General features: G+C 47.9%; 1 protein-coding gene across 4 annotated transcripts in view; it reads right to left on the reverse strand.

Annotated features, from left to right (window-relative positions):
* LOC109897187 (SUN domain-containing ossification factor) overlaps positions 1–12,784 on the reverse strand; it is a 68,427-nt gene that overhangs the window by 5,131 nt on the left and 50,512 nt on the right. For all 4 annotated transcript variants that reach the window (XM_031833432.1, XM_031833431.1, XM_031833430.1 and 1 more), the window contains 7 exons: positions 12,523–12,603; positions 8,919–9,009; positions 7,596–8,849; positions 7,385–7,472; positions 6,898–7,002; positions 6,613–6,755; positions 2,554–2,645 (listed from right to left, as the gene is read on the reverse strand). In XM_031833432.1, the coding sequence (XP_031689292.1) occupies positions 2,554–2,645; positions 6,613–6,755; positions 6,898–7,002; positions 7,385–7,472; positions 7,596–8,849; positions 8,919–9,009; positions 12,523–12,603 (1,854 nt within the window). The remainder of the gene's footprint in view (positions 1–2,553; positions 2,646–6,612; positions 6,756–6,897; positions 7,003–7,384; positions 7,473–7,595; positions 8,850–8,918; positions 9,010–12,522; positions 12,604–12,784) is intronic.

Below are 12,784 nucleotides of genomic sequence, written 5' to 3' on the forward strand. Positions count from 1 at the left end.
TATCCCAGAATAAAGGTTATAGCTACACTGAAGAGGTTATAGCTAGTAGTTAGCCTACATTGGGCCTACAAAGCAGTTCTCTAGTTGATGCTACTACTTGCAGTGGTCTAACAGAAACAGCCAGGCTAAAGCATTGTGTTCTATGTACAGTACCAGTCAAAAGTTTGGACACACCCACTCATTCCAGGGTCTTTCTTTATTTGGACTATTTTCTATATTGTAGAATAATAGTGAAGACATCAAAACTATGAAATAACACATATGGAATCATGTAGTACACACAAGCACACCAAGACAAAACCTATTCTCCCTCAGGAGACTGAAAATATTTGGCATGGGTCCTCAGATCCTCAAAAGGTTCTACAGCTGCACCATCGAGAGCATCTGACTGGTTGCGTCACTGCCTGGTATGGCAACTGCTCGGCCTCTGACCGCAAGGTACTACAGAGGGTAGTGCGTACAGCCCAGTACATCACTGGGGCCAAGCTTCCTGCCATCCTGGACCTGTATACCAGGCGTGTCAGAGGAAGGCCTAAAAATTGTCATAGACTCCAGCAACCCTAGTCATAGACACTTCTCTCTGATACCGCACGGCAAGCGGTACCGGAGCGCCAAGTCTAGGTCCAAGAGGCTTTTAAACAGCTTCTACCCCCAACCCATAAGACTCCTGAACAGCTAATCAAAAGGGCTACCCAGACCCCTCTTTACACTGCTGCTACTCTGTTGTCATCTATGCATAGGCCCTTTAATAACTCTACCTATATACTACCTCAAATAACCGGTGCCCCCACACATCGACTCAGTATCAGTACCCCCCTGTATATAGTCTCGCTATTGTTATTTCACTGCTGCTCTTTAATTACTTGTTACTTTTACCTCTTACCTGTATTTTTTTTAAACTGCATTGTTGGTTAGGGGCTCATAAGTAAGCATTTCACTGTAAGGTCAATACCAGTTGTATTCGGTGAATGTGACTAATAACATTTGATTTAGTAATTTTATTTTAGATTCTTCAAAGTAGCCACTCTTTGCCTTGATGACAGATTTGCACACATGGCATTCTCTCAACCAGCCTCATGAGGTAGTGACCTGGAATGTGTCTTGCTAAAAAGGTGTGTCTTGCTAAAAGTTAATTTGTGGAATTTCTTTCCTCCTTAATGCGTTTGAACCAATCAGTTGTGTTGTGAAAAGGTAGGGATGTTATACAGAAGATAGCCCTAATTGGTAAAAGACCAAGTCCATATTATGGCAAGAACAGCTCAAATAAGCAAACGGAAACGACAGTCCATTATTTTAAGACATGAAGGTAAGTCTTCACGGAACATTTCCAGAACTTTGAAAGTTTCTTCAACTGCAGTCATAAGAACTGAGTAAGTGAACAGAGGATCTCCACATGTGTGGTTCCCACTGTGAAGCATGGAGGAGATGGTGTGATGGTGCTTTGCAGGTAACACTGTCAGTGATTTATTCAGAATTCAAGGCACACTTAACTGGCATGGCTACCACATCATTCTGCAACAATACGCCATGCCATCTGGTTTTTGTTTTTCAACAGGACAATGACCCAACACACCTCCAGGCTGTGTAAGGGCTATTTGACCAAGAAGGAGAGTGATGGAGTGCTGCATCAGATGACCTGGCCTCCACAATCACCCAACCTCAACCCAATTGAATGGTTTTTGGATGAGTTGGACTACAGAGTGAAGGAAAAGCAGCCAACAAGTGCTCAATATATGTGGTAACTCCTTCGGTTGGAAAAGCATTCCACATGAAGGTTGTTGAGAGAATGGAAAGTTGTCATCAAGCCACAGGGTGACTACTTTTAAACAAATCAAAATGTATTTTAGATTCTTCACATTTTTTTGGTTACTACATGATTCCATATGTGTTATTTCATAGTTTAGATGTATTCACTATTATTCTACAATGTAGAAAATAGTCTAAATAAAGAAAAACCTGGAATGAGTAGGTGTGTCCAACCTTTGACTGGTACTGTATACTCTCATTCAGTTCAGCATCTGTATGGACACACAGATGGCAATGACAAGTGCTCTGGCCCAAGGAGCACAGACATGAGAAAAAAAAAGTATATATATGAGAGCGAGGAGAGAGAAAAAGTGGGAGTACTATGTTTCCTGTGTCTGAATGAAGGTCTTTATTCCTTCAGGAGAGGGGTGTGCCCAGGCCATCCCACTGGAGTGTCTGTGGCTCCAGTACCCTACAGTACCCTTACAGCACCTCACCAGCATGGTACAGCCAGCCCGGCAGTCCAGAGAGAGACCATGCATGGGCAGAGCACATAGTCATGCACAGCTGTTGCTCTGAGACTGTAGCAGTAATGTGGTGTATGATGGCGCTGGCATGGAAGGCTTTCTGAAGACTGTCGTGTCCAGTCTTTTTAGTCATAGCTCCTGAGCAGCAACAGGATGGACAGAGCAGCGATGTAGAAGACAGGAAGCTTAGAGGAAAAGGATGTGTGTGTGTGTGTAAGAGAGAGGCCATGTGACTGAGTGTTTGTAGAGTGACTAAGTGTGTGTGTGTGTACACACTTACCTTCTGAAGTAGGAAAGGTGAAGGACTTGGAGCGTACGAGAGGACACGATATCCTCCGCTTCAGACTCATATCCTCATAGGAGGAGAAACACCTAAAACACACGATAGGATAGAACTGTTCTAAATCTATGGAAGTGACCCAGTCGTTGGTTTGAAATGTTGCGCTGCCATGCTGCCATGCTTGCTAGCTAGTCAACTACGGCTAACTTACAGAAAAGTAGCTGCATTCGCGTTTGTTTTAGCCGTTTTCAAGTGACATTTATTTGGATGCATCCATAACAATGAGGTAATGATGCGCGATTTCGCCTGGCATAGAAAAATGTGCTCTTTCATCAAGACACTGTTCAGAGGAGCTAGTCAACAACACAGCTACCACAATCACTTTCATTTCGTTTTGACCTGTTTTTCTATCAACATTTATTTGGATATATCCATAACAACTGACTAAGAAAAGATCTCCTCGTCCTGACACAATCCTCAATAAGACAGTGGAGATTTTCAATATTGAAACAAGACAGGAAGTCTTATACATATTTCAGTTGTTGAAAACCAACTGCTAGTTTAAAAGAAAGGGGAGATCATGTCTAGCTGCTTTTTAATGGTGGACATCCCGTTTCTAAATTGCCCGTCTGGGCTGATGAAATAGTGGATTGCGCATCGAGATGGAACAGTAAATAGACGTTTCAACATCATAACTGGTGGCAACCAGCTGGAACAGTTTTAACCAAATCAGCATTAAGGATTAAACCCACCGTTGTATAAAATAAAACATTAACTGGGCTAAGAGAAAACATTATATTAGACCCAGAAAGCACCAACAATACTCAAATAATATGGGGAGATCAGACAAAAAAGGTGTGTGTGTTTACCTCTTGGGGCTGGGGTAGTGGTTGGCTGTGGTATGTGTGTTGGTGTGTGTTTACCTCTTGGGGCTGGGGTAGTGGTTGGCTGCAGTGTGTGTGTTGGTGTGTGTTTACCTCTTGGGGCCGGGGTAGTGGTTGACTGCGGTGTGTGTGTTTACCTCTTGGGGCTGGGGTAGTGGTTGCTGCAGTGTGTGTGTGTTTACCTCTTGGGGCTGGGGTAGTGGTTGGCTGCAGTGTGTGTGTTTACCTCTTGGGGCTGGGGTAGTGGTTGGCTGTGGTGTGTGTGTTTACCTCTTGGGGCTGGGGTAGTGGTTGGCTGTGGTATGTGTGTTGGTGTGTGTTTACCTCTTGGGGCTGGGGTAGTGGTTGGCTGCAGTGTGTGTGTTTACCTCTTGGGGCTGGGGTAGTGGTTGCTGCAGTGTGTGTGTGTTTACCTCTTGGGGCTGGGGTAGTGGTTGGCTGCAGTGTGTGTGTGTTTACCTCTTGGGGCTGGGGTAGTGGTTGGCTGTGGTATGTGTGTTGGTGTGTGTTTACCTCTTGGGGCTGGGGTAGTGGTTGCTGCAGTGTGTGTGTGTTTACCTCTTGGGGCTGGGGTAGTGGTTGGCTGTGGTATGTGTGTTGGTGTGTGTTTACCTCTTGGGGCTGGGGTAGTGGTTGCTGCAGTGTGTGTGTGTTTACCTCTTGGGGCTGGGGTAGTGGTTGGCTGCAGTGTGTGTGTTTACCTCTTGGGGCTGGGGTAGTGGTTGGCTGTGGTGTGTGTGTTTACCTCTTGGGGCTGGGGTAGTGGTTGGCTGCAGTGTGTGTGTTTACCTCTTGGGGCTGGGGTAGTGGTTGGCTGTGGTGTGTGTGTTTACCTCTTGGGGCTGGGGTAGTGGTTGGCTGTGGTATGTGTGTTGGTGTGTGTTTACCTCTTGGGGCTGGGGTAGTGGTTGGCTGCAGTGTGTGTGTTTACCTCTTGGGGCTGGGGTAGTGGTTGCTGCAGTGTGTGTGTGTTTACCTCTTGGGGCTGGGGTAGTGGTTGGCTGCAGTGTGTGTGTTTACCTCTTGGGGCTGGGGTAGTGGTTGGCTGTGGTATGTGTGTTGGTGTGTGTTTACCTCTTGGGGCTGGGGTAGTGGTTGCTGCAGTGTGTGTGTGTTTACCTCTTGGGGCTGGGGTAGTGGTTGGCTGCAGTGTGTGTGTTTACCTCTTGGGGCTGGGGTAGTGGTTGGCTGTGGTGTGTGTGTTTACCTCTTGGGGCTGGGGTAGTGGTTGGCTGTGGTATGTGTGTTGGTGTGTGTTTACCTCTTGGGGCTGGGGTAGTGGTTGGCTGCAGTGTGTGTGTTTACCTCTTGGGGCTGGGGTAGTGGTTGCTGCAGTGTGTGTGTGTTTACCTCTTGGGGCTGGGGTAGTGGTTGGCTGCAGTGTGTGTGTTTACCTCTTGGGGCTGGGGTAGTGGTTGGCTGTGGTGTGTGTGTTTACCTCTTGGGGCTGGGGTAGTGGTTGGCTGTGGTATGTGTGTTGGTGTGTGTTTACCTCTTGGGGCTGGGGTAGTGGTTGGCTGCAGTGTGTGTGTTTACCTCTTGGGGCTGGGGTAGTGGTTGGCTGTGGTATGTGTGTTGGTGTGTGTTTACCTCTTGGGGCCGGGGTAGTGGTTGACTGCGGTGTGTGTGTTGGTGCATGTTAAACCTCTTGGGGCTGGGGTAGTGGTTGGCTGCAGTGTGTGTGTTTACCTCTTGGGGCTGGGGTAGTGGTTGGCTGTGGTGTGTGTGTTTACCTCTTGGGGCTGGGGTAGTGGTTGGCTGTGGTGTGTGTGTTTACCTCTTGGGGCTGGGGTAGTGGTTGGCTGTGGTATGTGTGTTGGTGTGTGTTTACCTCTTGGGGCTGGGGTAGTGGTTGGCTGCAGTGTGTATGTTTACCTCTTGGGGCTGGGGTAGTGGTTGCTGCAGTGTGTGTGTGTTTACCTCTTGGGGCTGGGGTAGTGGTTGGCTGCAGTGTGTGTGTTTACCTCTTGGGGCTGGGGTAGTGGTTGGCTGTGGTGTGTGTGTTTACCTCTTGGGGCTGGGGTAGTGGTTGGCTGTGTTATGTGTGTTGGTGTGTGTTTACCTCTTGGGGCTGGGGTAGTGGTTGCTGCAGTGTGTGTGTGTTTACCTCTTGGGGCTGGGGTAGTGGTTGGCTGCAGTGTGTGTGTTTACCTCTTGGGGCTGGGGTAGTGGTTGGCTGTGGTGTGTGTGTTTACCTCTTGGGGCTGGGGTAGTGGTTGGCTGTGGTATGTGTGTTGGTGTGTGTTTACCTCTTGGGGCTGGGGTAGTGGTTGGCTGCAGTGTGTGTGTTTACCTCTTGGGGCTGGGGTAGTGGTTGGCTGTGGTATGTGTGTTGGTGTGTGTTTACCTCTTGGGGCCGGGGTAGTGGTTGACTGCGGTGTGTGTGTTTACCTCTTGGAGCTGGGGTAGTGGTTGCTGCAGTGTGTGTGTTTACCTCTTGGGGCTGGGGTAGTGGTTGCTGCAGTGTGTGTGTTTACCTCTTGGTGCTGGGGTAGTGGTTGGCTGCAGTGTGTGTGTTTACCTCTTGGGGCTGGGGTAGTGGTTGGCTGTGGTATGTGTGTTGGTGTGTGTTTACCTCTTGGGGCCGGGGTAGTGGTTGACTGCGGTGTGTGTGTTTACCTCTTGGGGCTGGGGTAGTGGTTGCTGCAGTGTGTGTCTTTACCTCTTGGGGCTGGGGTAGTGGTTGCTGCAGTGTGTGTGTTTACCTCTTGGGGCTGGGGTAGTGGTTGGCTGCAGTGTGTGTGTTTACCTCTTGGGGCTGGGGTAGTGGTTGGCTGTGGTATGTGTGTTGGTGTGTGTTTACCTCTTGGGGCTGGGGTAGTGGTTGGCTGCGGTGTGTGTGTTTACCTCTTGGGGCTGGGGTAGTGGTTAACTGCAGTGTGTGTGTTTACCTCTTGGGGCTGGGGTAGTGGTTAACTGCAGTGTGTGTGTTTACCTCTTGGGGCTGGGGTAGTGGTTAACTGCAGTGTGTGTGTTTACCTCTTGGGGCTGGGGTAGTGGTTAACTGCAGTGTGTGTGTTTACCTCTTGGGGCTGGGGTAGTGGTTAACTGCAGTGTGTGTGTTTACCTCTTGGGGCTGGGGTAGTGGTTGACTGCGGTGTATGTGTCGGTGTGTGTTTACCTCTTGGGGCTGGGGTAGTGGTTGGCTGTGGTGTGTGTGTTGGTGTGTGTTTACCTCTTGGGGCTGGGGTAGTGGTTGACTGCGGTGTGTGTGGTGGTTTGTGTGTTGGTGCTCCGGCAGCAGTGCAGGCAGAACACCAGGCCCAGACAGAGACACAGGACTAGAGACACCACAAGGTAACTCTGTCGGTCTGACACCTAGAAAACACGAACACATAAACATATAATCTGAGGAAACACAAAAACATATCAGATCTGATTATGACATTTTGCAAGATGATTAAAATTAGGCCAACATTTTATCTGACACTCAATAAATGTAGGTAGTATTACTGTGTACCTCTTTCTGTAACTGTGAGACAGTCATGGTGAGGTTGATCATCAGCTTGGTGACGTTCTCCAGCTGGCCCTGTAACATCTGAATTGACTCGGTCTGTCTCTGGTCCTGAGGGATCACACAACCAAGATGCAACGTTAATAAAACCCTGAGACAACCAACCTACTCCACAAAAGACAACCCCAACCATACAACCTATACCAGTGTTTCTCAACGACTGTCCTCCAGTACCCTCAACAGCACATGTTTTTGTCGTGGCCGCAGACAAGCACACCTGATTCTACTCCTCAGCTAAGTCCTCGACAAGTCAATTCTGGTGTTTTTGTCCGGGGCTACCACAACAATGTGTGCTGTTGGGGGTACTGGAGGACCGGAGTTGGGATACACTGACCTACGATAAACCACATGTTAACCATCACTGAACAAATCACAACCATCCCACAACAACCGTCCTGCAACCCAAACCAAGAAGCAACCGTTTGTAATGGACCTGTTCTCCAGCGATGCGGGAGGTGTTCTGTAGCTTGATGATGGTCTTGTTGAAGGCCCTCTGCATCTCCTCCATCTGCTTGCGATACCTAGAACACACAACAAGCTAATCAGAGCCTGAACAGGACAAGTCATATGGAGGAAGCTACGACGTGTCTATAAGGTTTAAAAAGACAAACACTCTCTCACACACACACACACACAAAACTCACCTCTGGCTGAGTTCCTCCAGATATCTGCTGCTGAGGGACATGTTCATCTCCAGGGCTTTGATCCTGTTGTTCAACCTCATGAACACACTCTCCTTTTGACTGGAGCCGTGCACGTTCACCCCTCCATTCCCTCCAATATACTCCCCTGTGCTCTGCAGCTCAGCGTAGAAGTCCGTAGCTGTCCGGTGTAAATGTCCGTTAGCAATAACCGGGACGCTAAGTAGCAGGTCCTCCGTGGACTCTTCCCTAAGTGGGTGCTCTGCTGGCTGGGGAGAGGAGTCTCCGCCCTGCTCCCCTTGGCCCTTGAGGTCTCCACTTTCTACCCCAGTCCTGGGTGTGTGTGGCTCTGTGTGTGTGTCGGGCTGGAGGGGCACAGGGAGTTCGGTGGGAGGGGGGATGTCTGCAGGTCTGGAGGCAGTGGGGAGGGGCTGGACTGGCTCCTCCTTCAGGGAGAGTGGAGGGAGGTCCAGAGAAGCTGTCTCAGAAGTTGGGGGGTGGAGGGGGGTAGTGGGACTGGGGGAAGGGTTGGGGGTGCTGGCCTGCTGAGTCTCTGGGACAGGGGCTCCCTGCAGGGCTGGAGGGGGGACGGGGTCATCTTGGCTGAGGGGCCGGGGAGCTTCGTCCTGGGTAGGGGTGGGTTTGGAGAGGGGGGTGTGAGAGAAGCTGTGGGGGGGCAGGGTAGAGGTCCGGCTAGGCTCCAGAACAATGATGTGGTCTACGGAGTGTGTGTCTGTGTAATTGTGTGAGTCTGTAGGAGATAAAACCTCGTTTTGGGCCCGGGGAGCAGTCTCAGGATCAGGGACCGGCTCTGTGTGTGTTGGGGCTTCCTGGGTGTGTGTGGCGGCGGGGACAGGGTCCTGTATGGTGGTGTGTGTGGGTAAGAGAGTGTCTATGGGGGTGTGTGTGTACGTGTCTTGCTGCCTCTTGCGGAGACCGCGCTGTCTCTCTCTGGTGAGGCAAGCGTCACACCAGCGCCGTAGCAGCTCCGGCAGTGTGGCCACACACGAGACAGAAGAGAGGGAAGACATGGAGGAGAGAGGACAGTACAGCTGGCTCTCCCTCATCCACTGTTCCTCTCTCTCCTCATCATCATCCCCCTCTTCCTCCATAAGAGTCACAGTGGACTGTGGGGGCTCCTCTTCCTCCACCACCAGAGTCACGATCTGTCCATCCTCCGGGGAGGGTAGGAGGGAGTCCGGGGAGGAGAGGGCGACATCGGGGTCCTCCTGAGGAGCGTGGTGGTCTGGCTCCACTCTGAGAGAAAGGAGGAAGTTAGAGACTCGTAGTGCAAGGTGAGTGAGAGTGAGTGAGTGAGTGACTCACGCTGGAGGAGGTGTGGTGATGGTAGGGGTTGGTGTGAGCAGCACCTCCTTATTCCCCTCGGTTTGGTTCTGGGCTTCTGATGATGCGTTGGCTGGAAGAGATACCCAGACACACAGCAGTCTTTAGATACAGTCATCAACTACCACAATTACATAGAACATGTATGTCAACTACTACATTAACTTCCTTTCATAGGATAACTATCACTAGTCATGACAAGGTTCAGTTCTCTAACCCCAGACCAGCTATAGTCTGATGCCAGTCTGGTGCTGCTCTAGCCAACTATGTTGTTGCCCAGTTCAGTGGGTTAAAATGGGGAACAGAGACAAACATCTATGTTTGGGGTAACGACCACAAGAGATTTGGCAAAAACAGAAACAGCCAGGCTGGTCCAGTTGGGACTGCTCTCAAACCTCAGTGACCCTGTGGGTTGGAAAAGGGTTTAACAAACAGCCCATAGTTGGTCACTTCAGCTGCCCTGAATGCAGCCCATAGTGAAGGCTGTGTAACGGTTTGTGAGGATGTGTGAGTGTGTGTGTGTGCCATTGGGACCAGGGGGTAAATCCGTGTTAGAATAGTATTTAGACTCCAGCAGTATCTGAGGGTAAGATGGGGACCAGAGGTATTTGGTTCTGCGTCATAGACCCCCCCAGTCCTAATAGAAACAGCTCCCCAGCTGCTGCCTTATAAAACACTGCTCCATTGTTCCTCTGAAAACATCCTGGCACCAGTCAAATCAACATCTGGAGCCTCAGGCAGGCAGGCAGATAACGCAAAGACACACACACCAAACCGGAACCATATGACAGTTTCAGAACCGCCTAATCTAAACAAGATGGGTGAAGTTGGGCTTAGACTGAACTGTCCAGCAGGAAGGGAAGGAGAGATGGAAGGGGGAAGGAGAGGGCACAAACTTATATAATAAGGAAAAGGGGTTGGGCAAGAGAAAGAATGACGAGAGTAGCAAGACTTGCTGGGAAGAAAGCGGAACAAAAACTGGATCGACTGTTTGTGTTTGCTCTGAGGTGTGAAGTCATTTGGAACACTCTGTTAATCGTCGACTGTGGTATGTGTGTGTGTGTGTATGATCTTAACTCAAACAACCCATATGGAAGTAAGTGTGTGTGTGTGTGGTAGGGGTGTGATGTTTAAACTAAATTGGGATCTATGACATTTAGAAAAAATCCCTAAAAATCACATTGCAGTTATCACAAAACTACCACTAACAGGTCCCCGATCATCATCATATAATGGAAAAGTTCAAATTAAACAAATACCTAAACGCAGCAATGCTGTAAAGGAGGAGATATGCATATGTTAAATGACTTGACATGGATATAAAATGCTCCGCGCGTCATTAACACTGTGGACAAGCCAGTTGGTTCTGTTTGAACATTGCCGCTGGCTGTGTGGTTACTAACCGAGAACAAAGTTGGGTAGGATAACAGGGCTTGTTGTGTGTGTGTGTGTGTGTGTGTGTGTGTGTGTGTGTGTGTGTGTGTGTGTGTGTGTGTGCGTGTGTGAGAGAGAGTGTGAGTGTGTGTGAGTGTGTGTGAGTGAGTGTGAGAGTGTGTGAGTGTGAGTGAAGGCTAGATCGGTTCTTCTTAAACATAGTTGAATTCCAGAGCTTCTATTCTGTGAGGGAAAGAGGGGCAGGCTAAGTGCTGAGCCTCAACAAATCATGCTGGTTTAATTAAGACCTTTATTATGTACAGAATACCTCTAATGTTCACACTGGGACATTCCCCTGGACAGCTCAGTGCTTTAGTTAGCACAAGATAAACCTTCCTCCATACATACGCAAACCTCATGCCTCTTCGCTGCGAGGCCGTTAACGCAGTAAGTTCATTACATTAACACATAGCATTTCCTCAAAGTAGAGGTCGACCGATTATGATTTTTCAACGCCGATACCGATTATTGGAGGATCAAAAAAAGCCAATACTGATTAATCTGCCGATTTTTTAAAATGTATTTGTTTATTTGTAATAATGACAATTACAACAATACTGAATTAACATTTTTATTTTAACTTAAAACATAAATAAAATCAATTTAGCCTCAAATAAATCATTAAACATGTTCAATTTGGTTTAAATAATGCAAAAACAAAGTGTTAGAGAAGAAAGTAAAAGTGCAATATGTGCCATGTAAGAAAGCTAACTTTTAAGTTCCTTGCTCAGAACATGAGAACATATGAAAGCTGGTGGTTCCTTTTAACAGGAGTCTTCAATATTCCCAGGTAAGAAGTTTTAGGTTGTAGTTATTATAGGAATTATAGGACTATTTCTCTCTATACCATTTGTATTTCATATACCTTTGACTATTGGATGTTCTTATAGGCACTTTAGTATTGCCAGTGTAACAGTATAGCTTCCGTCCCTCTCCTCACCCCTACCTGGGCTCGAACCAGGAACACATCGTCAACAGCCACCCTCGAAGCATCGTTACCCATCGCTCCCGGACCTTGCAGAGCAAGGGGAACAACTACTTCAAGGCCTCAGAGCGAGTGATGTCACCGATTGAAACGCTATTAGTGCGCACCCCGCTAACTAGCTAGCCATTTCACATCGGTTACACCAGCCTAATCTCGGGAGTTGATAGGCTTGAAGTCATAAACACCTCAATGCTTGAAGCACAGCGAAGAGCTGCTGGCAAACGCACAAAAATGCTGTTTGAATGAATGCTTCCGAGCCTGCTGCTGCCTACCACCGCTCAGTCAGACTGCTCTATCAAATCATAGCCTTAATTATAACACACACATATGAGGACCTTAGGTCATTAATATGGTCAAATCCGGAAAGTAGCATTTCGAAAACAAAACGTTCCGTATTTTATCTAACGGGTGGCAACCCTAAGTATAAATATTGCTGTTACATTGCACAACCTTCAATGTTATGTCATAATTATGTACAATTCTAGCAAATTAATTACGGTCTTAAATGGTCTTCACACAGTTCGCAACGAGCCAGGTGGCCCAAACTGCTGCATATACCCTGACTGCTTGCATGGAACGCAAGAGAAGTGACAATTTCCCTAGTTATAAGAAATTCATGTTAGCAGGCAATATTAACTAAATATGCAGGTTTAAAAATATATACTTGTGTATTGATTTTAAAGAAAGGCATTGATGTTTAACGGTTAGGTACACATTAGTGCAACGACAGTGCTTGTTAAATCAACACCCGTTTATGAAATAGGATGTGATTCGATGAGAAATTAACAGGCACCGCATCAATTATATGCCATGCAGGACAAGCTAGATAAACTAGTAATATCATCAACCATGTGTAGTTAACTACTGATTATGTTAAGATTGATTGTTTTTTTATAAGATATGTTTAATGCTAGTTAGCACCTTACCGTGGCTCCTTGCTGCACTCGCATAACAGTCTCCTCGTGGAGTGCAATGTAATCGGCCACAATCGGTGTCAAAAAAATGCAGATTTCCGATTGTTACGGGCCCAAATAATCGGCCATTCCTATTAATCGGTCGACCTCTACCTCAAACACAACACACATTCTTAGCAATGAATAGAAGGGGGTGAAGGAAATGAGAGAAGGGGAGGAGCGAACAGAAGAGAGGAATGAGGAGGATCCATACGTTCCAGCTGTGCTCCTCCATCCTCAGGCTTGCCTCCCAGAACGTTGGCTGCTATGTTGTTGACCATGTTGAGAATGGCATCTGTACGTAGAACACACACACACACGGAATCATGAATAACCTTCTTCACTGGTAGTAAAGTAGTTGAAGGCCCCACAGGAATCTGTAAAACCACAGTTCTTGGTATTCACCTACCACAGCATGCAATCCCCTAACCGACTCCACATACCCTTACCCAACCAACTCATCTCTGCCTGGCTAG

Source organism: Oncorhynchus kisutch, linkage group LG10, assembly GCF_002021735.2.
Source record: "Oncorhynchus kisutch isolate 150728-3 linkage group LG10, Okis_V2, whole genome shotgun sequence".
Classification (NCBI taxonomy): domain Eukaryota; kingdom Metazoa; phylum Chordata; class Actinopteri; order Salmoniformes; family Salmonidae; genus Oncorhynchus; species Oncorhynchus kisutch.